The sequence below is a fragment of the Stegostoma tigrinum genome, chromosome 7 (genome assembly GCF_030684315.1).
Source record: "Stegostoma tigrinum isolate sSteTig4 chromosome 7, sSteTig4.hap1, whole genome shotgun sequence".
Taxonomy (NCBI): domain Eukaryota; kingdom Metazoa; phylum Chordata; class Chondrichthyes; order Orectolobiformes; family Stegostomatidae; genus Stegostoma; species Stegostoma tigrinum.
The window spans coordinates 11,826,385-11,851,940 of record NC_081360.1 but is presented as its reverse complement, the minus strand read 5'-3'; the positions used below and the strand labels follow the sequence as shown (position 1 = coordinate 11,851,940).

Genomic DNA, 25,556 nt, shown 5'->3' with positions numbered 1-25,556 from the left:
ATTTAGCACAAACCATTCTTATGAAGCAGGTCATAATCTTTGACTATGTGTACTTCGTAACTACATTTGATTGGCAATGTAAGGCAAACTTTGCAATAATGACTATTCTGTCCACTTTTGAGAGACTCCTGTCGGTTTAGTCCAGTAACTGGCTTACTGGCTGCCCCCTCAGTAGGGGGACAGGGTTTGGTGGAGTGGGTAAGGGAGCAGGCAAAAGTCTGTTCGATCTCTTTGAATGTGCCCCTTGTATCTGAACCGCTGAGAAACAATTTGACATTTTGTTGTCTCTCCTTGCTTCTTTGACTATGCGCTGCATTCAGTCACGTACATTCAGAGCCGAGGAGGGAACTCAAATGGGGCACTTTGTCACTTCCCTTACCTGTACAACATGCGGAACTACACCGAGTGCACGTCTGATGGAAGAAGGGATAACATGAAGTGGTGTGGAACAACTGCAAACTACGACACTGACGGGAGGTTTGGCTTCTGTCCGATGGCAGGTATGACTTCGGCCTGTCCCAATTTCTGTTGTATCATTCCATCTCAGCCAGTGTCCAATGTCACTTACGTAAACTGTTCAGCAGCATAGCCTGGTCGGCCTTGCAGAGCTGAGATAACGTCGTGCTGGCTGTGGGACTGGTGTGGAAAACCTGGCTCATTTTTTTGGAAGTGTTCAGGAATGATTTTGTGCGTGCATGTGTGTGTGTGTCGGGGGCGCGCCCGTCCGTCCGCCCCATCCTGGAATTCATGTTGTGAATTTTACCAGCCAACTTGGGAATGGGTGGAGGTCGTGTGATCCTTCGAACCTTTTTGGTCATTCAGTTAGTTCATGGCTGATGTGCATCTTAACTCTCTGTTAAAGTGCGTTGCTTCCCTATCCCTAAATAAACGCATATGGAGCAGGAATAAAGCATTTGACCCCCCCGAGCTTTCAGTAGTACTCGATATGATCATGGCTGATCGTTTAGTTTCTTTGTCTTAAATATATTAAAACAATGGCTTATTTGCACGCTATGAAGCAAAGACATTGCTCCTCGTTGTTGTCCTTAATAATTGGCCCTTTACATCGAGACAGTACCACACGATGTTCTAGATTCCTCAGCCAGGAGGAATCAACTTTTCACTGTCTCCCCTCTCAAATCTCTTCTGTATCGATGATATCAGCATCTGTTCTTCTGAACCTCAGGTAGCATAGGTCCAGTTTACTCAGTCTGTCATTATAGGGCCACCCTGACCTGGGTACCAACTCAGTAAGCCTTGACTGCAACTTTTTCCAGTGGAAGCATCCTCTCCCTTTAAGTATAGAGTCCAGAGATCCTGGGAATGATGGCCTAACTGTATTATCTCTCGACTATTAATCTGGAGGTCCAGATAATATCCCAGAGACCGGCGCTTGAATCTTGCCATGGTGGAATTTGAATTCCTGAATTAAAAACCTAATGGTAGTCGGGAAAATCCTCACCTGCCTCATTAGTGCGCTTTAGGGAAGAAAATTGCCATGTTTATTTGGTCTGCCCTACATGCGACACCACACCCGAAGCAATATGTTTGACTCTCAACAGCCCTCTGGACAGTTATGGCTGGGCGGTGAGTGCAGGCCTAGCCAGCGATGCCCAAACCTTGCAAAATGACTTTTGAAAAATTCCGCACGGTATTCAGATGACGTCTGATCAAAGCCCTGCACTGTTGTAGCAAGACTTCCTCACTCTCGTACTTCAGTTCCCTTGAGGTACAGCCACAATCATTTCTAATCACTTGCTGTGCCTGCATGCTAACTTCTGTGTTCCTTGTATGAACACCTATGAACATTAACATTTCATGCCTTTTCAAAAATTATACTGCCTCCTGTGCTTGCTCCCAGAGTGAATAGCCGCACACTTAGTTTCACGTATCATTCTTCATCTGCCGTCTGGCTGTTCGCACTGGGAACCTGCTTAGATCTTTTTGCAGCCTCGTTGTGCTCTCCTCACCGCTTATGCTCCCACCTAACTAAATCGTCAGGAGATTTGGATGTAACCTCTGTCTCTGTGTTGGAGTCATTAAAATAAATCACAAAGAGCTGAGGCCTGGGACAGATGTATACGGCTCTGTTATAGTCACAGCCAGCCAATTTGAAAGCACTCCATTAATCTCTACTCTTTGCTTTTCTATCTGTTAACCAATCATTTGTTGGTCCTAACGTATTTCCTGTTTGTGTGGTAACTTATTGAATCCCTTTTCAAGATCACCTATTCTGCAGGCTTCTCGTTTCTCTGCCATTAAGTTAACATCGTCAAAAAACTCCCATACCTTTATCAAACACTTTCACATCATAAAAATCTTTATCACTCTCCCATTTGACACCCCCTACCTCCTACCCAAACACCACGGTTATTGGAGGCACCCATTTCAGATTCCCCCAATGCTTTGTCAAGAAACATTTTCTCACGTGTCACCACTGTGCACCCTTAGGTTTTGGCTTTAATTTGTTTTCCCCTTGTGGACCAGAGGGAACAGTTTCCCTCCACCCTATTGAACCATATTGTCATCCACTACAGCCCAGTCAGATCACTGCTCAGTCTGCTACACTCGAGCAGATGTACTAAAGAAATATTGCTTCCAAAGAACCCCTTGAAACCTTATAGTGAACTCCATTAGCGTGCCCAGTTTTTGATGTTATTTGAGGTGCATTGTTTGAGAGAATTATTGCAATGCATCAAAGCTTATTGGTACCTTGTTGCAAAGTGAACGGATGCATGATGAAGTGTTTCGAACCTTTCCACTCGATTGAGTCGCCTTTAATATTTGGTGTCGTGCTCATTTTTGCCACTTCTTCCTCTCGCCTGTTCCCAGAACATGAAGAGGTTTGCACCAGTTCAGAAGGGGTTATGTATCGCATCGGAGACCAGTGGGACAAAAGGCATGAGCAGGGTCACATGATGAGGTGTACCTGTCATGGCAACGGCCGCGGTGAATGGACCTGCATCGCACATGCTCAGCTGCGAGGTGGGTCTGTTGTGGTTTGACCAGTAGGACATTCCCCCTGCCTTGGCCTAGTCAGTCTGTAACTTAGGCACTGCTCCAATCTATTCTGAGCATGTGCAACTTGTCGTGTCGGGAGCTTGGGTGTCCACTTGCGGGAATGTGCAAACCCATCTACCTTTCTCTCTCTTGTTTCTGTTTGTCTTTCTCTCACTCTCTCTCTATCATGCCCCCTCTTTCTCGCTCCGTCTCTTTTCTTTCTCATGTTTTCTTCCTCTCTTTCACCCCCTCTCTTAGTTTTTTATTCTCTCTATCTCTCTCTTGCCTTCTCTCTATCTCTTTCCCTCTCTCTCGTGAGACAGGAGGCCTGTGAAAATGCTGGTAGACAGTGTCGGGAGGGGAGATGACATTTTCCTGCCCTGCCAGCGATGATTCAAGCAGTGGGAACGACAGGTTGCCCAGAGATGAGCTGCAAATTGAACTCTTAGCTATGCTGGTTAATGCCCACATTGCTGGTGTCGACCTGAGGGCAGGACGAGGACCTCCCGGGGTTGGGGTTGGGGTTTGGTGATGGTGGTGGGGGGGGAGCTGCGGGGGCTTGAGGGATCACAGGAGCCCATCCCCTGGCATGTTAAACACGACAAAAACCTTCCCTTTGAGAATGTCTCAACTTGGACGTGTCCTCTCCTCCTCACTGATGCTTCAAGAGCGGCCACTTCTTTGGAAATGACACATCTACATATTGAAATGCAGTGTGCCTTGTTGCATCGAAATAATGATGATACCATCAGGCGATCACCTACCCCAAGATAAGAGCTTTAAACTTTGGAGGAGGTGACCAGATGGTGCTGTGATTCTTTAGTCGAGAGAAGCTGATGGAGGGCTGGGAGGGTATGAACCCTTTGGTATGGGACACATGGACGAGGTGTTTCCATGTCAAAAGAAGGGTCCACAGGTTTAAAACAGTCATGAATCAATCCGGTAGAGATCCTGGGAGAAACCTGTTGCCCCAAAGAATGTGGAACTTGCTTCCATGGGAGAGGGAAGGTGATGACGCCAGTATTCTTGAGGAAGTGTGCGGAGGGGGGAGAAAGGATTGCGTTAGGTGGAGAAGAGTGGGAGGAGGTGGATATGGGGTGTGAACGTCAGCACAAAGTAATTGGGCCAAATGGCCTGATCAGTGCTGTAGACTCGGCATTGTAGGATAAGGAGATATAAACAATAAGTTGTAATTTAACGGGAAGGCTCAAGTGACTTGGCAAGGGGGTGGTTGTGGGAGTCGAAGGCGGGGAGATGTAATATAATGTGAGCATGTAAACAAGACTAAAACCTAATTGGAAAGGATGCAAGGTCACAGGACCACGAGGAGAGGCAGCCAACCTTGGGGAGAGGTGAAGTCTTGACCAGCACACACATTTAGTAGTATTTTACTGAGCTTAAATAAATGGTGGTATTTACTGACCACATTAGACTCCTGCAACCCTTGCCAGCTCCTCTCCTGGGTCTGACCACGACAGAGTGGAGAGGTGAATCGCCGGGAACTAGCCTGTCCACCTTCCTGTCCACAGATCAGTGCGTGGTGGATGGAGTTACGTACGACGTGGACCAGACCTTCTACAAACGGCATGACGAGGGCCACCAGATGAACTGCACTTGCTACGGGCAGGGCCGGGGACGATGGAAGTGTGACGCCATCGGTAAGGGCCGCACGCCTCGTGAGAGGTTTCCACTGACGAGAGCGCTTGAGCGGTAACAGGGACTGGGTTAGACTCCAGCTGTCTCCCCCTGGAGCCCGGCTGGGCACGTGAGCCCGTGCAGGCTGGGTTTGGCCGGCCTTTTGGGCAGTGTGCGGTTTTCTGAGAACGGGCGGTTCTTAATTGTGGAACAGGAGCGGGAGAAGGAAGGTATTGTCAGCAGATTGAAAGTGGAGGGGCGGGGTGGAGGGGGGGGTGTTGGGTGGGGGGAAGGTGGAGGCTATGTTACTGGAGGGTTGGAGCCAATAGCAATATCAGCCAAACACAAGAGCAGGAGAGTGGCAGCAGTTTAAGTGGGAATAGCGTCAAAAGAGCAGTTTCTGAGACAAAGAGCTCTATAAAGAGAGAGCCCTGAGAAACTTTTGGAGTTTGGGGATAGGGCATCACTCTTTCATTTCCAAATCCAGACTGTAAAATCTGCAGTGTAATAACATTTCTCTTTTTTTATTCTCCCTTGCCGGTTACCTTAGTCCTGTAGTTACCTGTCCTCTGATCCTTATAAAGAGCTCAACACCTATGCAGTTGCGTGGAAGGATTAGCTAACCCCTCTCCCCTGACCCTCATCAATCAAGTCTGCCTTGTAAAGGAAGTGACTGCTGAATCACTGGTAGACTACTCAAGCACTTTTGATGTTCTTTTTTACCACCACCACGCATCCCCCGCCCCCCGCACTCTGATTCCCCTTTCTGACCTTCTCACCTGCAACGTGTGTCTGGTGTTTCAGTCAGCTGGGAAATCCTTTCGCTGCACTTCTTCTTTACCTTAAAAATAGCCCAGCGAGAGGGCAAGAAAGAGTGCAACGTTGTAATTCTTCCGAAAGCGAAATTCGAGCTGTCTCCCAGATCCAGCACGTGACCCACCAACCCCCCCCCTCCCACACACACACACACACACACACACACTCTCACCACCCCACCGCTAGATCTCAAGGCTCCCTGGGGGAGCACTGTTTGAAAAGGGGCAAGTCAGTAGACAGCACTACACTAAATCTGGCTGCGAGCGAGGCTGCCTATGGTAAAGCATTGAGCCACTCCCGAGTGTACAATAAAGCAGGATATTAAATGCAATCAGTGGTTAACAATGCAGGAAAACATGTGTGCATGATTTTCAGCAAGAATTCCCAGCTTGAAAATGCAACTCAGCAAGTCTTTTTATTCACTCCCATGGTTCCCCTTTGTCCCTCTTGTGGTGAGACGGTCTGAGTCGAAACATCCCCACTTGCAACTCTGTCCTGTCTGCAGATGGTGCTGAAGTGAGCTGAGGCTTTCTATATAATCGGGTCGATGTTGAGAAGATTGTTTCCATTCGTGAGGGGGAGTGCAGAACTTAACGGCCATCGATTTAACACAAGCCACAGCTAAACCCAGTCAGGAATTTGGGAGAAAGTTCTTCTGCTGGGAGAGAGCAGTGAGCGTTTGTAACTATCGGCTGTAACGTGACTGCAGTTGTTTCATGAAGGAGAAGCCAGACCCAGAAGCCAGAAGGATGTTATTAAGCTGGAGAGGGTCCAGAAGAGGTTTTAGCAGGATGTTGTGGCGAATGGAAGGTTTGAGTTATGAGGAGAGGCTGGATTAGCTGGGACATTTTTCACCGGAGCCCCAGAGGTTGAGAGGTCGACGTTTATAGACGTTTATAAAATCATGAGGGGCATAAATACGGTGAATGGCAGGCATCTTTTCCCATTGGTGGGGGATTTGAAGAGGAGGGGGCATATATTTTGGGCGGCACGGGGGCTCAGTGGTTGGCACTGCTGCCTCATGGTGCCAGGGACCCGGGTTCAATTCCAACCTCAGGCGACTGTGAATGCTGAGTTTGCACATTCTCCCTGTGTCTGCGTGGGTTTCCGCCAGTTTCCTCTCACAGTCCAAAGATGTGCAGGTTAGGTGGATTGGCCATGCTAAATTGCCCATAGTGTTCAGGAAGTGTAGCTTAGGTGGGTTATCAGGGGATTGGTCTGCGTGGGATGCAGCAAGGGTCAGTGTGGGCTTGTTGGGCCGAAGGGGCTGTTTCCACACTGTAGGGATTCTATTCTAATATTTAAGGTGAGAGGAGAAAGATTTGAAAAAGACACGAGGGGCAGTTCCTTTACACAGTAGTTTGTGTGTTGAATGAGCTTCCAGAGGGAGTGATGTATATGGGTCATAGTTACAATGTTAAAACACATTTGGTTAAATACATGAATAAGAAAGGTTTGGAGGGATATGGGCCAAGCGCAGGCAGGCAGAACTAGTTTAGTTTTGGATTATGGACCAATTGGATCAAAGGGTCTAGGTTGGCAGATGAAGGAGGAAGGCGCAGAAAGATCCCAAGCTAGCAATGAGACGAGGTAAGAGTGGGAGGAGGTCCATGCAGCGTACAAACGCTGGCAAAAGCCAACAGTATTGTTTCTCCGCCACCGCCGTTCCACCTAACAGGCTGCCACCCTCTCTCTACCCCAAACCAGATCAGTGCCAGGACACCGAGACGCGGCAGTTTTACCAGATCGGCGAGAGCTTTCACAAGTACCGGGATGGAATCCAGTACCTGTGCCACTGCTATGGCCGGGGAATCGGAGAATGGTCCTGTCAGCCACAGTCAGCCTCACCAGGTAGGATTGTACCCCCGCTCCCCCCCACCCCCAGCTGCTGATCGGGACTGGGGCTCTGGTGTGGAGGAGAGCACCGGGCCGTGGAGAGCTGCCACCAAGGATGAGATGTTAAACCTAGTCCCCATCTGTTCTGATGAGGGGCAGATGGAAGTGATCCAGTGGGCACCATCCAAAGGCAGCAAAGAGGGTCTCTTCAAACAGGAGTGGCTAAAGATGGATCCTTCAAGCACAATAGCCTCAACTGTGGGATCTTCCCATGCACAGGTTGGCTAGGATTTGTGCTCACATCTGAGGTGGTGGGCCTTGACCGCGCTATCTCCTCACTCGCGGGAGCGTGACTGGTGGAGCCCAGTCGGACGCTCTTAGGGGTTGAGAATGTGCTCTGGGATCTGTAGGCGCGTGGTTCCATTTCCCCCTCTGCTTGGTTTTCAATTGACTTGACCCTTCCATCCCCACGTGCCAACTTGGGGCAGGAACAGCGACCGATTCATTCTATGAGAAGCCCGTGCTGTTGCAATACATTGGGTGCCACCTTGTTGAACAAATTTGTGCTGAACCACCACCTCTCAGATCATAAAACCGTTGTAATGTGCAGGGGGTGGGACAGATGCAGTTGGGGGGCCGGGTTGTGGGTAGCACAGCCGCTCAAAAATATCGTCAAGTGACCAGGCTTGAGGCCTTGTGAGTGATGTACAGCAACTAAAGCAGGCGGCCATATTGATTTGACCAATTTGCCATGCACAGCTCTTTTTATAAACGTGATCAGGTTTCCACTGCACAAACCTGGGATTTTGTCACAGCTTAAACTTCCAACATTCTTAAATTCTGGAACGTTACCCCTGAACATCACCTCAGCAGCTCTCTCTCCCCTCAGTTCATACCTGTAAAGTTGATCAAGCTTTTGGTTATATTGGCTTTAAATGTTAATACTCCTGCAAAGCACCTGGAAATCTTAATTTTGTGTTAACAATAATATACGATGTGTTGCAAGTTATGAGTATATGTTCTACAGACTAGACTTGCGCTCCTTTTGGGAGTAGAAGGTGAAGCAACGATCTTCTCAAAGTGAGATCACAGACAGAAATAGTTTCCTCTGCTTTGGGAGGTCCAGGTCAAAACTGAGATAGACTTTTCCGAGCCTATTCAGGGATAGGCACCAAAGCCAGTAAATGGAGTTAAAATCCACTTGAGCCACATTCTGATGGAGCGGTGGAATGAGTTTGAGGGGGCTGAATGGCCTCCTGGTCCGATATCACGGCACTAAAGCTGCTAAGTTATATTCCAAGTGAGCCCCAGTCTAATGGAATGATGGATCGTTTTGAGGGGCTGAATGGCCTCCTGCTGTGACATGACTGGCTTGAAGAGCTGAAAGCCGTTCCGCTCCTGATTCAGTAAATCCAGTGCCGGTAGATACCAGAGAGGCCTGGGGGACTGCCGGGAAAGACAAAAGTGAGAAATGCTCTGACCTCTCTCTCGCTCTCTCTCTCTCGCTCATTCGCTCTTTCTCTCGCTTTCTCTCTCTCACGCACACTCTCTCCCTACTCCCCCTCCTGATCACTGGGCCCATGTCGTTGTACATATTTCTTCGATGATGCTCGTATCGGCTGCTATCTTATGCCAGCAAGGAAGTAAGTCAGTTTGTGATTTGTACTGATTAATGCGACTGGCTACACTGCCTAGAGGGAATAATGAGGTTTAATCATTTTGAAGTAATTATCCTTCATAAACTCGCTGATTTATACAGTCTGGCAGGGCTCTGCAGTGCTTGTTTCTAACCCCCTTGCCCATCTTGCCTGTTGGCTTCATTGAAGTATATTGCTTTGCAACATCAAGGGCCTAGAACACCCATCCAAAACTCCAAATTGAAGCCATCAGCATGGATAAGACCTTGGGGCTTGGCAAAGTCATGACCCTGGGAGGTACCAAGCAAGCCAGTTCCTGTGAATATGCAGCACCCAACCCAACACCGCCCCGTCTCTTCCACCGCACCCCCCACCGTTCCCCACTCACCCAGCAACTTCCGCTGGCAACGAAATGGTTGTCATCGTGCAGGGAGTGGGAGAGATGCAGTTGGAGGGATGGTTTGTGGGTAGCACAGCTGCTCAAAAATATCATCAAATGACCAGGCCTGAGGCCTTGTGGGTGAGGTACAGCAAACCTAGCAGCCAGCCATATTGATTTGGCTAATTCGCCATGCACAGCTCTTTTTATGAACATGATTGGCACATCCCATACCACCCCTAGACCTAAAGGTTGTTGCTCCAGATCGATATTATAAACCATCACTAGATTTAATGTTGAGAAACTTTGCCTTCTCGCTGTAGGATTGGTTACTCTATTTGTGGGTGGAGGGGGGGTTGTCACCCGCACCCCCACTTCCCATTTTCACAAATTCTGTGCCAATTTTCAGTCGAAGGGACTCCAGTTCAGTCAAAAGTGCTCAAGCTTCGTTGTAAAATGAAGTCGAAAGGTAAACTGTTGCAGAGACAGTTGGAACTGCCGATGCTGGAGAATCCTGAGATCACCCAGTATGGAGCTGGATGAACGCAGCAGGCCAAGCAGCATCAGAGAAGCAGGAAGGCTGACGTTTCGGGTCAGGACCCTTTTTCCGAAGAAGGGTCCCGACCCGAAACGTCAAGCTTTCCTGCTGCTCTGATGCTGCTTGGCCTGCTGCATTCATCCAGCTTCACACACCGTGTTATCTTAGAAAGGTGAAATGCCCTGATTGCCAAGTGCAGTCAGAGAGAACACTCCTGGCAACGTGGCCATGTGTGCAACTCCCTCCTGAGCAATTTTGAATCAGTGATACGAAGGACATTGCTTTCTTTTAAGGTTGAATTTGTTTTCGGACCTTCTATGTGCTATCTCTTCCCCAGGCCCTCCCTTCCCTCTGGTTTTTGTCACGTGAATTACTGGCACTGTGCAACACCCCTCCAACACCGCAGCCCCCCGGCTGACCTCACTGGACAGTGAGTGTTGCAGAACAGGCTTTCTGAAGCACGTCTCTGTCCCAATTTAATGTTGCTTCCTGCCAAGTTCATTGAGAGTGCACTGGGCTAAATTGCCAGATGTGTGAATGGGCCAAACGCCTTCTCCCTTACCACACAGATGAGAAGATGCATGGGCTCGCAACTGAAGAGACTCTCAGTGTACTGACACCAGCTTAGCGATTAACTGAGTGTGAGAGGTAGTCACCATGTTATTGACCGGTCAGAGTATAGCCATCAGTTTGGAAACAATTGCTCACTGTAGTTAGATCGGTGACTAAATAAGTGGGTAGTTATTATGCAGTTAGAGACTTTGCACAACTTGTAATGTGGCAATTAGGCAAGGGGAATATTTACTTGAAATGCATCCAGGTTACTAAATTGACAATATTAATAATGATGCAGTCAACCAGGTTAATAATTAGATACTACCTGACCTAACTGACAGATGAATTGCTGCTAATGACCAATACTGATATATAATGTCATCAGGTTAGTAACTAGGATACCAAAAGATTCCATTATACATTTGACAAGTCAGTAACCCAGTGAAACTAGTCACTTCTGGTAAACAGTAACTAGGTGTAACCACAAGCAGTGGAATGGAAGCCCTGCTCCGACATGATAATATCAATGGCGGCGTTCTTATAGCTGCCCGGCAGAAGAGGCCATTCAGCCCCTCAAACCTGTTTCACTGCCATTGGCTCCATATCGCTTAAAAGTTTATTGGTAAGGTCCTGGAGAGTGTTGCTGAACAAAAGGAGCTTGGAGTGCAGGATCATAGGTCCTTGCAAGTGAAATCGCAGTTGATGGGATAGTGAAGGCATTTGGTATGCTTGCTTTTATTGGTCAATGCATTGAGTATAGGAGTTAAGAGTTCATGTTGCAGCTCTCTACAGGACATTGATTAGGCCACTTTTGCACTGAATCCTGGTCTCCCTGCAGTAGGAAGTATGTTGTGAAACCTGGAAGGGTTCAGAAAAGATTTACAAGGATGTTGCCAGGGTTGGAGGGAGATGCTGAATAAGCTGGGGCTATGTTCCCTGGATCTTCGGAGGCTGAAGGATGACCTTGTAGAGGTTTATGAAATCATGAGGGCGTGGATAGTAGGAGTAGCCAAGTTGTTTTTTCTCAGGGTAGGGGAGTCCAAAACCAGAGGGAATAGGTTTAGGGTGAGAGGGGAAAGATTTAAAAGGGACCTAAGGGACAGCTCTTCCATGGAGAGGGTGGTGTGTGTGTGGAACGAGCTGCCTGAGGAAGTGGTAGAGACTGGTACAACATTTAAAGGGTACGTGAATAGGAAGGGTTTAGAGGGATATGGGCCAAATGCTGGCAAATGGGATTGGATTAATTTAGTGTATCTGGTCAGCATAGACCAGTTGAACTGAAGCATCTGTTTCCATGTTGTACAGCTCTCTGTCTCCATAATTTAACCTGTGGCTAATAACTAGAACAGTATGAGCCACATGCTGACTGATGTTTGAACATAGAACATAGAACAGTACAGCACAGTACAGGCTTGTGTGAGGTTATTTTCAACTGTGCCTTCACTCGCTGACATTGGGACAGAAATACCTATGGTCGAGAGACAGAGAAGGTACTCTAATGGTGAGACTGCAATACGTAGAGGATGTACGTAGAAAGGCCCTGGGGAAGCTGGTGAAAGGATTTTCCAGAACCAATTTACCAAAGATGAGGATCTGTCTGATGCTGGTCTTTAAGGGCTTGATAGAGTAAACATAGAGCAATGATTCCACTTGTGATGCAGGTCAAAAGCAGGAGTCATCAATATAAGACGGTCATGAACAAATCTAATAGGGAATGAAATAAATCCGATGGGGAGATCTGCAGAAACCTCTTCACTCAGAGTGTGGGCTCACTACAATGAGGAGTAATTGCATTCAGGGGAATGCTGGACAAACTACCAACGGAGGAAAGAATTGAGGGAGGTGCAAATGGAGCACGAGCGAAGGGAATCACATGGAGTATTTATGGCTCAACAAGGCCGGTTGTAGCCTCAGTGCAGTTCTCTGTAAATCTGTGCTTTCGCAAAGCTCCCTGAGCTATTATCCTGTCTGCTCCATTCTAATGTAGGACCTATCAAAGTGCTGATCATGGAGGCTGGGAACCAGACCAACTCACATCCCATCCTTTGGAACAAACCGGAATCGTATCACATTGTCCGGTACATCCTGAAATGGAAGCCTGTAAGTATATCCACCTCCGATCAATAATGGAGCTCGGAGAACCCTGGTCTCCCTCTCTCTCCTTATCTGTCTCTCTCTCGCTCTGTCTCTCTCTCTCTATCTACCTGTCTCACTCTATCTATCTCCCTGTCTCTCTCTTTCTTTCTCTCTCTCGCTTTCTTTATATCTATCTATCTCTCTCTCTCTCTGCTTCTTTCTCTGTCTCTTTCTTCTCCCCCTCTCTCTTTATCTCTCTATATCTCTCTATCGTTATCTCTCTGTCTCTTTCTCTCTCTAACTCTATTTCTCTCTCTGTCTGTCTGTCTGTCTTTATCTCTTTGTCTTTCTCTCTCTCTCTCTAGTTCTGTGTCCTCTGTCTTTCTTTATCTCTCTCTATCTCTTTGTTCTCACTCTCTTTACCTCTCTCTTTATCTCTCTTTCTTTGTCTGTTTCTCTCTCTCTCTTTCTCTCCCCTCCCTCTCTCTTTATCTATCTCTTTCTCTTTATCTCTCTCTGTCTTTCTCTCTGCCTCTCTAACTCTCTCTCTCTATTTCTCTCTCTCTCTCTCTCTCTCTTTCTTTATATCCTCTAGCTGTCTTTTTCTCTCTCCAACTCTCTCTCTTTCTCTTTCTTTATCTCTATCTCTTTTCTTTTTCTCTTGCTGACAGTCTCTCTGTCTCCCTCTCTTTATCTCTCTCTTTCTCTGTCTCTCTCTTATCTTTCTCCATCTATCACTTTCCCCCACCCCTCATCTTGTTGGGTAAGTTGGCAGAAACTGAGGGCACGGTGGGGGAGATGCTGGGCCGGGAAGGAGTCACTGCAGGACTTAGCGAATGCAGCTGAATGCCAGGGCTCTTCCAAATTCTGCCGGGGCCTCTTCCTAATTCCGGATGGTCTGTGGCATGGAAGAACAGGCCTGGCATCTTGTTGACCGCAACTTGGCCCCTTCCTCTGCAGAGACTTGGTAGAAGGAGGAGGTCCTGAGTATGATTTGTTGTGTCTTTCGGATCACCATTAGATAGTTGTAAGGAAGATCTCGCACAGTGTCCTTACTGGGGGCTGGGGGAGCAAGCATCAGGCTTCTGGATGGTGCCAGCGGGCACGTACGGGAAAGGGTTGAGGTAGGGGACATAAACGCTGGCGCCCATGCATGTACCCCCCCGAGATAACGGGCAGCACTTGTAGTTGAGTTGGTCTCTACCAGCTCGAAGGGACAAGCAGGATGCTCACGCATGAGGCACATAAAATCCCAGTTGGCAGTGCCGGGGTGGGGCTAACGGAAGTCGGGCACTGCCAGAGGGAGGTTTAGGCCAGGGCCCCTCCCCCACCAAACTGCCCCCAACACCCCCCCGGCAGGATCCAGTGGCATGTTTTGACAAAGAGCGAGGGCGTGATCTGTACGCCGTCCCATCAGTCCACACTGCTGAGACCGGTTATCACAGGCCTCTTTGTGGGAGCTTCCTGTGTGGCTTTGCAACCGTGAGGCCCGTCGGGGTGGGGGAGGGGAGTTGGGGGCCAAATCCCAACGACTGCGCCAGGCGTATTCCTTTTCCCGCCGGCTCAAGGGGGCGCCTGTGCGCTCACCGTCGAAGAACTACTGCGGCACCTAATCGTTGGCAGCGGTGCTTGGGCTGCGGCAGCCATTTTGTTCCCCGAGCAACAGAGCCCCCCCCAGGAGATGCCTGAATTATTCAGCGGGCTCCCAGTGGCTCCATTTCGCAAGCGGGAAGCATACCCCTCCGCTCCCGTTGTCTGTGCTGCGAGAGGCAGAGAGGATCCCGTTTTGTCCACTGCGCTCTTATGCTAGATGTCACAGTGTGTTAGACTCTGGCAACTGAATGGCCTGAAGCCTCAGGACACGTGACCACTCACTAACTTGTTATACAGTTGGGGAACGCAGCGCCTGTTCTGTCGGGTTTATCCCGTTCTGCTCCTCACCCCAGCTCACAAAAGAAAACTTTAGGTTTGCACCCAAACTGGTCTTATAGCCTTCCATCCCACCACCCCCTTCTTGCTGAGGCACCTTGGGAATGGCTTGCCAGGCTTCTGTGAAAGCTTGAAACTTGAGTCCAAGACAATGTTCCATTGCTCAAGCGATGCTCAGGAAAGTGTGTGTCATTTCCAGCTCTATCTTGGCACACAGAGCAGAAGTGCAGAAGGCAGCCAGGGCATCCTGAGTTTAGTGTCAAGAAATCGCAGTGTTGAAACATATCCCCTGTACGTCAGAGGGTCGGGGGGAGCAGGGCTCAGGATGGAATACTGCGTTCCAATTCTGGCCTCCCTGCTGCAGGAAGGGTGTTGCGAAACTTGTGAGGGTGCAGGAAGTATTGACAAGGTTTTTGCAAGGGCTGGAGGGATTGAGCTACAGGAAGAAGCTGAATAGGCTGGGGCTGTTATCCCCCTGGAGCATCAGACCCCGAGGGGAATGACCTTACAGAGGTTTATAACATCATGAGGGCCTTGGATAGGGGAATAGTCAAGGCCTTTTTCCCCAGGGTTGGGGGGAATCCAAAAGCAGAGGGCATAGGTTTAAGCTGAGGGTGGGGAAAGATTTAAAAGGAACCTAAGGGGTAATGTATGGGCGATAATGTGGATGGACTGAGCTGCTAGAGGAAGTGGTGGAGACTGGTACAATTACAACATTTAAAAGGCTTGAGGATGGGTAAATGAATAGGAAGGGTTTAGAGGGCCAAGAGCTGGCAAATTGGACCCGATTAATGTAGGGTCCATCTGATCAGCCCGGACGAGTAGGACTGAAGGGCCTGTTTTCCGTCCGGCACAAGCCTGTGACCCCACAAGCTTTTGTGGGAGACAACCCACTCTTCAGACTAGCGCCCCCTGGCTGTTGGCGATAGGGCACCTTGAGGCCGAGGGCTGTGCCGACAGCACCCCAAAATTCCGGTACGGACCGTTGCTGCGGGGGAGTGGGGAGATGGCCAGCGGTGTGTTTTCCCCCCACCACCACCGTTCGTATTGTGAATTGTGGTAAAGTGCCCCTGGGGGAGGAACGGCAGGTGTTTTATTACATTAAAGGGAAAGTAAAGGAGAAAGGATTGTGGGGCCCACTTAATCAACAAAAAAAAATCAGCAAAGGCTGAAACCACCGCCCCCACCCTGCCCGGCCCCGGCCCCGGCCCCGGCCCCTTCAGCGTTAGGAGTTGAGCTCACGGGTTTGCGATCTGGCGAAAGACCGATGTTGGTTCCCGCCCGGGGTTTTTTGGGGCGAGCTGGTCTAAGAAGAAATCTTGAGGCCACCCCACCGTCTCTTGAATGTTAACGGTTGTGCTTCTCCGTGCAGAAAAACTCAAGGGAGCGATGGAGGGAGGTGACCATTCCGGGCGACACCTACTCGTACACCATCAGGGATCTGAAGCCGGGCATCACCTACGAAGGCCAGCTGGTCAGCAAGCAGCAGTACGGCCGGACAATGGTCACCAGCTTCGAGTTCACAACCTCCTACACGACACGTAAGTCGCAGCCCCTCCCCGGCCGAGGGGGACTGCAGCCTCGCCACCCCCCCCCCACCATATCTCCGGGAAGTTGGTGGGGGAGGTGGTGTGGAGAGAGTGTGTTTTGGGCTGTTGCCGGGGTGGGGGGGGGGGGGGGGGGGGAGGGGGTGGAGGTGTTGTGTGGGTGATACCCTGCCCTACTTAAAATTCACTCACGGGATGAGGGCGTCACTGGCCAGGCCTGCATTCATTGCCTGCCCCCAATTGCCCACAGGGCAGTTAAGAGTCAACCGCGAGGCTGCGGGCCTGGAGTCGCGTGTAGGCCAGACCAGGTAAGGGTTGGCGGGGTGGGGGGGTTTCCTTCCCTAAAAGGGCATTAGCGAGCCAGATGGATCTTTCCATCCATCGACAGTGGCCATTTTTAGACTCCTTCCCGATGTTGACCCTGACGCCAATCTGTCACTAAGAGGCGCCACGTAGGAGGCTGTGTCGGCTGCCTGAAGGACCCATCCCCGCTTTCCCTCTTCCTGCCCCGCCAACCAGAGTCTCAAGGTGGCAGAGTGGGCCAGGCTGCGATGGGGATGGAGGTGGAGCTGACCAGAACTCCATTCTTTTGGAGCTGGGAAAGTGGTGTATTTGTCACCACCACCAGCCCCCAACTCGCTCCGTTACCCAGTGGCAACACCCCCCCACTACTCCTCCCCTCGCCAGAAAGGGCTCTCTTAGCAACCCCACCAAAACTTCTACTTCGTATTGGAACGGGCAGATGACTCCTCTGGACTTGTGGGAATTACTCGTAGTTGGCGATCTGTTCTCCTGCTCGGGGTGAATGCTCAACGATTGTTCGACAGTTTCAGTGACCCCTGTGCTTCACCTTTGCTCCCCCTCACTGCCCCAACACTGACAGTGTCTCCGACTCAGGGTGAGACAAAACTGTTGCCAGAAGAAGACATCATTAGGGAGTCCTCGACCACGGAATCCATCACCGAGGTTACCTCCAGCAGCTTCGTGGTGTCCTGGGTGACTGCGTCTGACACGGTCTCTGGGTTCCGCATCAAGTATGAGCTTAGTGAGGACGATGCTCAGCCTCAGTACCTTGGTAAGTCCGAAAGACGTACGGGCAGAATTAGGCCATTCGGCCCTTCCGTTCTGTTTTCTTCCTCTATTCATTCACGGGATGAGGGCGTGGCTGGCCGGGCAGCATTTGCTGCCCATCCCTACTTGCCCAGAGAGCAGTTAAAAGTTAACTACATCACTGTGTGGGCCTGGAGTCACGTGTAGGCCAAACCACTTAACGATGGCAGTTCCCTTACCTAAAGACCATTAGTGAACCAGGTGGGTTAGGTTCACTGATTCACTATCATTATTAGACTTTTAATTCCAGATGGTTATTGAATTCAAATTCCACCATCTACCATGGCAGGAATCAAACCCAGGTCCCAGAACATTATCTGGTCTCCGGAATAATAGTCTAGTGATAAAACTACTGGACCAGCACCTTCCCGTGGCTGATATGTTTCTCCATCCCATTTTTCTGCCTTCCCCCTGTAACCCCTGATCCTCTTCCTAATCAAGAACCGATCTATGTCTGTCTTAGATACATTCGATGATTTGGCCTCCATGAGTTCCACAGATTAGCCACCCTCTGGCTGAAGAAATTCCTCCTCGTCTCAGTTCTAGACTGCCCTCTCTTCACTCTGAGGCTGTTGACTCGGCTCCTAGTCTCTCCTACTCGTGGAAACATCTTCCACATGCCTGCTCTATCCAGGCTGGTCAGTGTCCTGTAAGTTGCAGTCAGATCCCACCCCACCTCCGCTCATCCTTTGAAACCCCACTGGGTACAGACCCAGAGTCCTCAACCGCTCCTAGTGTGACAAGCCCTTCATCCCCGCGATTGTTCTTGTAAATTTCCTTCTGAGGTCAGCCTGTCCTTCCTTCGACACTGGGCACAGGAATTCTCACAGCATTCCCAAACGCGGTCTAACCAGATGCTTGTGCAGCCACAGCAGTACATCCCTGCTCTTGTATTCTAGTTCTCTTTCAAGATGAATGCAAACATTGCATTCGCCTTTCTGTGCTTTCAGTAGCTGTTACCCTTTAGTACAAACCAAGTGGCTTAGGCTCCTAAAGAAAGTTGTAACTAAATCTCCTGCTGCCCAGCCACCCGTGCTGCTCCTTCACCAGTTACCCTGGCTGTATTATTTCTGCGTGCGCTCATCGACCTGCTGACTGTGGGATGCTGGAATTTGCAGTGCTTTTTCTTGCTGCCTTCATTCTCTTACAGCTGGATAGCAATGCAGGTAGTAAATGTTTTATAGTTGGAGCGGTCTCCCCGTGCACCCCTCTGCTCGCCGAACCAGGACTGGCTGCCAACTCGTGAACCGTTTGATGTTCTGGTTCAGCTGACGCTGGGGGCCGGGGGAGACTGTAAACGTATCGCAGACTTCTGGGAAACCGCTACCCAGTGTGGGCTAAGAGGCCGAGAGGATTTTGGGCCTTGCTTTCGAGGTTGGGAATTGGGACAAAAAGTCCCGCAGCTGGAAAAGAGAATGGAGGACCTGCATTTGTGTAGCACCTCTCACAGGGCAAGGTTGTCAAGCAAGGTTTTACAGGCTTCCTGTCGTTGGCCAGTGAGGAGGAAGCCTGTGTCTCTGCCTGTGCGTGCATGCGTCTGTGAGAGATGAATTGTCTTGATCACTGGTGAGAGAGGGTGCAGAAGCAATGTGTGGAGGATGAAGTTCTAGGCTTTTCCACAGTGGGAGCACCGTGTAGAGTGTCGCCCACATGGACGGATGGAGCTGAGGCCAAAGAGTTAGTCTGATGTCTATGAGCTCATATGCCTGGGAGGCCCAGGGAAGACAAATCTTAAGCCTTTGTTTCCTTTCTGCTTCCAGATGTTCCAAACACGGTCACGTCTGTTTCCATTCCCAACCTGCTGCCTGGCCGCAAGTACATCGTGAACGTTTATGAAGTCTCGGAAGACGGGGAGAAGCTGATCCTAACCAAGACGCCCACGACAGGTTGGTCACTGTGGCAACACCTCGCTGCCGCGTCGTCTTTAGCGGTCGGGAGCAGCTGTCGTTTCCCGGGATAACCTTCTGCCTTTTCCTCGCACAGCTCCCGACAGTCCCACGGAGTACACAGTTGACCACGTCGATGAGACCTCCATCACCATTGAATGGTCCAGGCCTCAAGCCCCGATCACAGGTATGCGAGCCCCCCCTCCGTGGCATCACAGGGTACACCTCCCCCGCGATAAGGGCAGCCTGACCTTACAAGCAACTGTCACTTCCTGAACTGTTCCTAGACGTTCTCCGAATAGAATAGTCTCTATGTGTTTAGGAGGGGGTTGGGGGTTAGTTGGGGTTGGGTGGGCAGTGTAGTCAGCGTTAAGATTGCTAGAGAGTGACTGCTGCCAGTATGCTGGTCAGTGCCATGCCTTGAGGGGACACGAGAAAATGCCGGAACACAACAGAGTATGGGAATGACAAAGGGCCTGCTGTAGAGGAGCAGTGAAATGGCTAACGTTTTGACTGTGCTTGGGCACCCAAAACCACCCCCCCCAAAAGGTTACCGTGTGGTGTACACGCCGTCAGTGGAAGGAGCCAGCACCGAGATCATTCTGCCCAGCACCTGGACCAACCTGACCCTGACTGACCTGTTGCCTGGCGTCCAGTACAACATCAGCATCTACGCTGTGGAGGAGAGCCAGGAGAGCGTCCCGCTGATCATCCAGCAGACCACCGGTGGCGTCCCTCTTCCAGGTATGGAGCGATGATCCCACAGCGCGTGGAGCAGCGGGGATTTGGTTGGTGCTTGGGTGGGGGGGGGGGCGGTGGTGCGATGCTGCGAAGGTAGGGGGTAGGAGAGGGATTGCGGGTGGGAGTCCTGTGACTTTCTGAAAGGAGGGGACGGCGTTTTTGGAGGTGAGGTGAGGTGGGTGCTGCCCTCCAAAAGGCTTGCGCCCCCACTCCTGACACTGGATCCGCACTCCCGGCGCTGGGCTGTTGGAGGCGCTGTCGTTTCCAGGCAAGAGTTTGAAACCCGCAGGCCTCCATACCGAGCTGCCTCCCTTCGAAGCTGGGGGGTGGGGGGGAGAAACAGGGGCCCTTGGGAATGCCTGTCCACCCTCAGGCCTGGCCGATACTCGGCCGGCAGCAGCGGAAAGCTGGCAGGTGCGGCCCGCCGTCGCTGTGCCGTGCGCGGGTGCTGACTGTGTGCCACTTGGCAGCCCTGCTTCCTGCGTTACAGCCCAGGGGTGGGGAAATGCTTCAAAAGTAAAGGTGGCCCTGGCAAGTTTAGTAAAACAAAAAGCCCATCCGGGGACAAAAAGGAAGGAACATTTTCTGATCCTGCGCGGCGACCCGCCCGGCCTCCAGGAATCCCAAGGCTGTCCGCCCAAGGAAAATCCCTTTTTTGTGGATGTGAGTTTGCTCGCTGAGCTGGAAGGTTAGTTTTCAGACGTTTCGTCACTTCTTTTTATTTGAAAAAATGTACTTTATTCATAAGATGTACAAAAAATAAAACATATTTATACACCTACCCAGCCATGCAAGCCGCTCCGGGTTACCCAGGGAGTACATACATCAACTAAAGGAAAAAAACAAGCAAAGAAGAAAAAAAAAGCAAAGAAAATACCTGGCAGTTGTCACCCTGCACAGGCCCAGTTGGCCCCCTGACCAGTTGGGGAAGGCGCCACCTGGGCCCAGGTACAGGATAGAGCCCATTTTTCTATTCTGGACGAGGGGTTTCATACTGTGGTCTTTCCCCACCGCGCCTTGGCGGCGGCTGCCCCAAGCTTCAGCGCGTCCCTCAGGACGTAGTCCTGGACCTTGGAGTGCGCCAGTCTGCAACATTCGGTCGGGTTCAGTTCTTTCAGCTGGCAGACCAGCAAGTTGCGGGTAGCCCAAAGAGCGTCTTTCACCGCACTGATGGTCCTCCAGGCGCAGTTGATGTTGGTCTCATTGTGCGTCCTGGGAAACAGCCCGTTGAGCATGGAGTCCCGCGTCACGGAGCTGCTCGGGACGAACGTCGACAAATACCACTGCATCCCCCTCCAGACCTCCTGCGCATAGGCACACTCCAGAAGGAGGTGATGACAGTCTCGTCCCCCCCGCAGCCACCTCGAGGGCAGCGTGCGGTGGCGCAGGAGATTCTGGGCATGCATAAAGGATCTCACTGGCAGAGCCCCTCTCACCGCCAGCCAAGCAATGTCCTTGTGCTTGTTTGAAAGTTCTGGCGATGAGGCATTCTGCCAAACGACTTTGGCAGTCTGCGTGGGGAACCACATGACGGGATCCACCCTCTCCTTTTCCCGAAGGGTCTTGAGGATACTACGTGCTGACCACTGCCTGATGGCCTTGTGGTCAAAGGTGTTTCCTTTCAAAAATTTCTCCACGAAGGACAGGTGGTACGGAACGGTCCAATTACTCGGAGCGTTCCGCGGCAACGAGGCCAGGCCCATCCTTCGCAACACCGGGGACAGGTAGAACCTCTAAGTAGTGACACTTGGTGTTTGCGTACTGAGGATCTACGCACAGCTTGATGCAGCCGCACACAAAGGTAGCCGTCAGGGTGAGGGTGGCGTTCGGTACGCCCTTTCCCCCATTTCCCAGGTCTTTGTACATGGTATCTCTGCGGACCCGGTCCATCCTCGACCCCCAAATGAAGTGGAAGATGGCCCGGGTGACCGCAGCGGCGCAGGTCCAGGGAATAGGCCAGGCCTGGGCCACATACAACAGTACCAAAAGCCCCTCGCACCTGACAACCAGGTTCTTACGCGCAATGGAGAGGGACCGGAGCGTCCACTTGCCCAATTTGGTAATACGCTCCTCCCAAGTCTTAGTGCACGCCCCAGCTCCACCACACCAAACACCCAGCACCTTCAGGTAGTCTGTCCTGACGGTGAAGGGGATGAAGGAGCGGTCGTCCGAGTTCCCGAAGAACATGACCTCGCTCTTACCCCTATTGACTTTGGCACCCGAGGCCAGTTCAAACTGGCCGCAGATGTCCAATAGTCTACTCACTGACCGACGATCGGTGCAGAAGACGGCGACATCGTCCATGTACAGGGAGGTCTTGACCTGAAGGCCTCCACTGCCTGGGATAGTCACGCCCTTCAGGCTCACGTCCTTCCTGATGGATGCGGTGAAGGGCTCCACACAGCACACAAACAAGGCAGGAGAGAGCAGGCAGCCCTGCCTGACTCCAGACCTGACAGGAAAACTGTCCGATTCCCACCCGTTGATTGAGACTGCGCTAACGATGTTGGTGTAGAGCAGCCGGATCCAATTGCGGATGCCCTCCCCGAACCCCAATTTGGAGAGGACGTCCCTCATGTAAGCATGAGACACCCTGTCAAAGGCCTTCTCTTGGTCCAGGCTGACGAGGCAGGTGTCCACCCGCCTGTCCTGTACGTAGGCGATCACACAAACAGGAAGTCTATCCTTGAGCGAATAGACCCGTCTGGCCACGACCAGGTGTACCTCCGCTGCGCTCCATCTGCAGGGGTGCTGAAGATGTCGAGCAGCTTGGCGTCCTTCACCGTGCCCATCAGGAATCTGGACGTGACGTCCAGTTGACTCCCCCCACCTGCTGTCCCCACGCCGGATCCTCCATCTGCATCGATGATGCAGTTGAAGTCTCTGCCTAGGATGACCGGCCTGGACGTAGCCAGCAGGGGTGGAAGCCGCTGCAGGACGGCCAACTGCTCATTCCGTACCGCTGGGGCGTACACGTTGATCAGCTTCAGGGGAGCATTCCTGTAGGTGACGTCAGCCACTAGGAGGTGCCCCCCACCACCTCCTGAACTTGAGAGATGGTGAAGTCGCGCCCCTGCAGCAGAATAGCCAGGCCCGAGGAGCGACAGTCCTTACCCCCCCAACCAGATCGAAGGCCCACAGGTCCAGGCGCCGGACCATTTCCTGTACCTGCTGAGGTGCGGTATCCCGCACTCCTACAGAAACAGGAGGTCCGCCTTGATGGTGGTCAGGTAGTGTTATTTTGTGTGAGTTTGTCTAGTTTTTTCTGCAGGTCTAGTTTTTCCAGCTAATGAACTTAAAAGACCCTATACAGACAACAAATAAACCAAACGCCATCTACAAAATACCTTGCAAGAACTGTGACAAACACTACATTGGACAAACTGGCAGAAAGCTAGCCACCAGAATACATGAACATCAACTAGCCACAAAACTACATGACCCACTATCACTCGTATCCTTACATACAGATGAGGAAGGACACCACTTTGATTGGGACAACACATCCATCCTAGGACAAGCCAAACAGAGACACGCACGAGAATTCCTAGAAGCATGGCATTCCAACCGGAACGCCATCAACAAACACATTGATTTGGAGCCAATCTACCACCCTCTGAGGAAAAAGAACAGGAAATGACACCTCCAACCCAAGGAAACCTAGACAGATATATAGAAAGCGCGACGTAACACCAGCGCTCGTCGGAGGCTCACTGATGTTACCTAGAATGGTGACGAAACGTCTGAAAACTAACCTTCCAGTTCAGCGAGCAAACTCACATCCAGAACCTCAACCTGAGCTACAAATCTTCTCAAAACTCGCTATCCCTTTTTTGTCACGGGCACCTTCCCCTCCAGGAGGCAGCAACAAGGGGGATGGGGAGGTGGGAGGCGGTGTTTTGAGCCAAAAGCCCATTACCAAGCAGCCGAATCGAATCGCAAAGAGCTGACCGAATTAAAACCCGCCCGTGTGTCGGGAGGTGGTGGTGGGGGGGCAACGTTCCCCAGGGAGGAGAACGTGACCTGTCGGCCCGTGGGGTCACCCCCCACCCTTTCCCTCGTCTCAGTGGATGTGAACTGCCCTCAAAGGTGAGACGAGGGGACTGGCCGGGTCAGGGGTCAGTCAGCACCGTTCCCGTGCCCTTGGCGTTCTGGAACCTAAAACCGTCGCCGTGCCCCACGTTCTCTGACGCGGTTGGGATCACCCTGGACGTGTCTGCTTGCAGTTCCCCTGAGCATCAGGAGGGAAGCCAGACCCCAAGAACAGAGAGAGAGAGAGAGAGAGAGAGAGAGCGGGGCTTGGCTGTGGGTTGCAAGAAATGCACAGCAAAGGGGCTGGGTTTCTGTTCTGTCAGTCTGGTCTCCCATGAGCCGCCATGACCAAATAGGGACACAATCAGCATTGCTGGTTGAGCCGGCAATCCAATCCACCCACCCACCCCCCCTCCCCCAACCACCCTTCGTGGTTCACAATTCTGAGATTGTGTTGTCAGACAAATGATCGCCCCGTACAGCAGCCAGGATTCCACAGGGAAGCCGTTCCTGTTTTCCCTGCCCCAGGATAAATTCTCTTCAATTCCGAAGATGACACTTTTCTCTCCAAGAGGACTTCACAGAGTGACTTGTCGGAAACATGCAGAAATCCCCCCCCCTTTACCTACACCCCTCCCTCCACACACGTGCACGCATGCACACGCACGCACACACACAGCCCACCCGCTTCTCTCTCTGTCTCCTTCCAACTTTCTCAGCCTGTTCGGGAGAGTGTGGTCACCACCAGTTCTCGGGCAGTTGGCAAATCTGCGCTCGGCAGGATCCCACCGCAAACAGAGGTGCTGCTGACAGAGAGAATTTTGCAGCTCGTGCCGCGGGGTCTAGTCAGAAGAGCTGGAGTGGTCGAAAGAGTGTGTGTTAACCGTGTGGCACTCCCTGGTCTGTGTGCCACAAATTCAGCATATACAGCCCGGGCTAAAAATTTTGGGATTGGGCCTTGGATCTTCTTAACGCTTAACTCCAGGGGTCCAGATGTGGATTAGCAGGGTGGGGGACAGACTCCCTTAAAGGATCTGCTACTCCCTCACTTGTGCAAGAGTCTTTGGGGAAAAGAAGAACTCAGCCGAAGCTGCGCTGCAACTGGGAATATTCGGCTGCGTGAGCAGAGGGAATAGCCCCGAATGTTATTCACAAGTCAGCTCATTGTGTCCACAGTAAGAAGTGACCAGGGAGCTCAGAAAGCAAGAGTGCTGCTCTCATTACATGACTCCCTTAAAGGATCTGCTACTCCCTCACTTGTGCAAGAGTCTTTGGGGAAAAGAAGAACTCAGCCGAAGCTGCGCTGCAACTGGGAATATTCGGCTGCGTGAGCAGAGGGAATAGCCCCGAATGTTATTCACAAGTCAGCTCATTGTGTCCACAGTAAGAAGTGACCAGGGAGCTCAGAAAGCAAGAGTGCTGCTCTCATTACATGGCCTGGTGATTGACCTGCCTTAATGCGGTTAGCAGCGATAAGGGTAGGGCAGTTCCCCCACTTTAGACTAACAGCTGGGGCAATGTGTAACCTCCTTCTTAACCCAACGCACAGAGTCTTGTGCTCCTGGATGAAACGAGGGGTCTAAAGAGGCCCAGAGGGACGTTTTTTGAGAGTGAAGGGAATGTACTTCCTCAGCGTTAGGGTCAGGATTTCGTTGGTTCAGTGCTATGGGGGATTAATTCTGTCTACCTCAGTGGGGGAGTGGGGAGAAAATGTCACGGAAAAGGGCTGGGTTTGCATGGGCGAGCCGGGGATGATGGTGGGGGGAAAAGAGTTCAGAAGGTAGGCGCAGAGGGAGGGGTTTGTCCCCTGACTAATTACGTGTCTCTGCCCGCCTCAAA

At 51.2% G+C, this 25,556-nt stretch overlaps 1 protein-coding gene across 5 annotated transcripts in view; it reads left to right on the top strand.

Annotated features, from left to right (window-relative positions):
* Positions 1 to 25,556, top strand: part of LOC125454089 (fibronectin-like) — an 89,714-nt gene that overhangs the window by 15,557 nt on the left and 48,601 nt on the right. For all 5 annotated transcript variants that reach the window (XM_048534413.2, XM_048534411.2, XM_048534415.2 and 2 more), the window contains exons 9-18: positions 321 to 500; positions 2,833 to 2,985; positions 4,530 to 4,658; positions 7,159 to 7,302; positions 12,384 to 12,496; positions 15,774 to 15,942; positions 16,832 to 17,023; positions 18,819 to 18,944; positions 19,042 to 19,131; positions 19,494 to 19,688. In XM_048534413.2, coding sequence (XP_048390370.1) covers positions 321 to 500; positions 2,833 to 2,985; positions 4,530 to 4,658; positions 7,159 to 7,302; positions 12,384 to 12,496; positions 15,774 to 15,942; positions 16,832 to 17,023; positions 18,819 to 18,944; positions 19,042 to 19,131; positions 19,494 to 19,688 — 1,491 coding nt within the window. The remainder of the gene's footprint in view (positions 1 to 320; positions 501 to 2,832; positions 2,986 to 4,529; positions 4,659 to 7,158; positions 7,303 to 12,383; positions 12,497 to 15,773; positions 15,943 to 16,831; positions 17,024 to 18,818; positions 18,945 to 19,041; positions 19,132 to 19,493; positions 19,689 to 25,556) is intronic.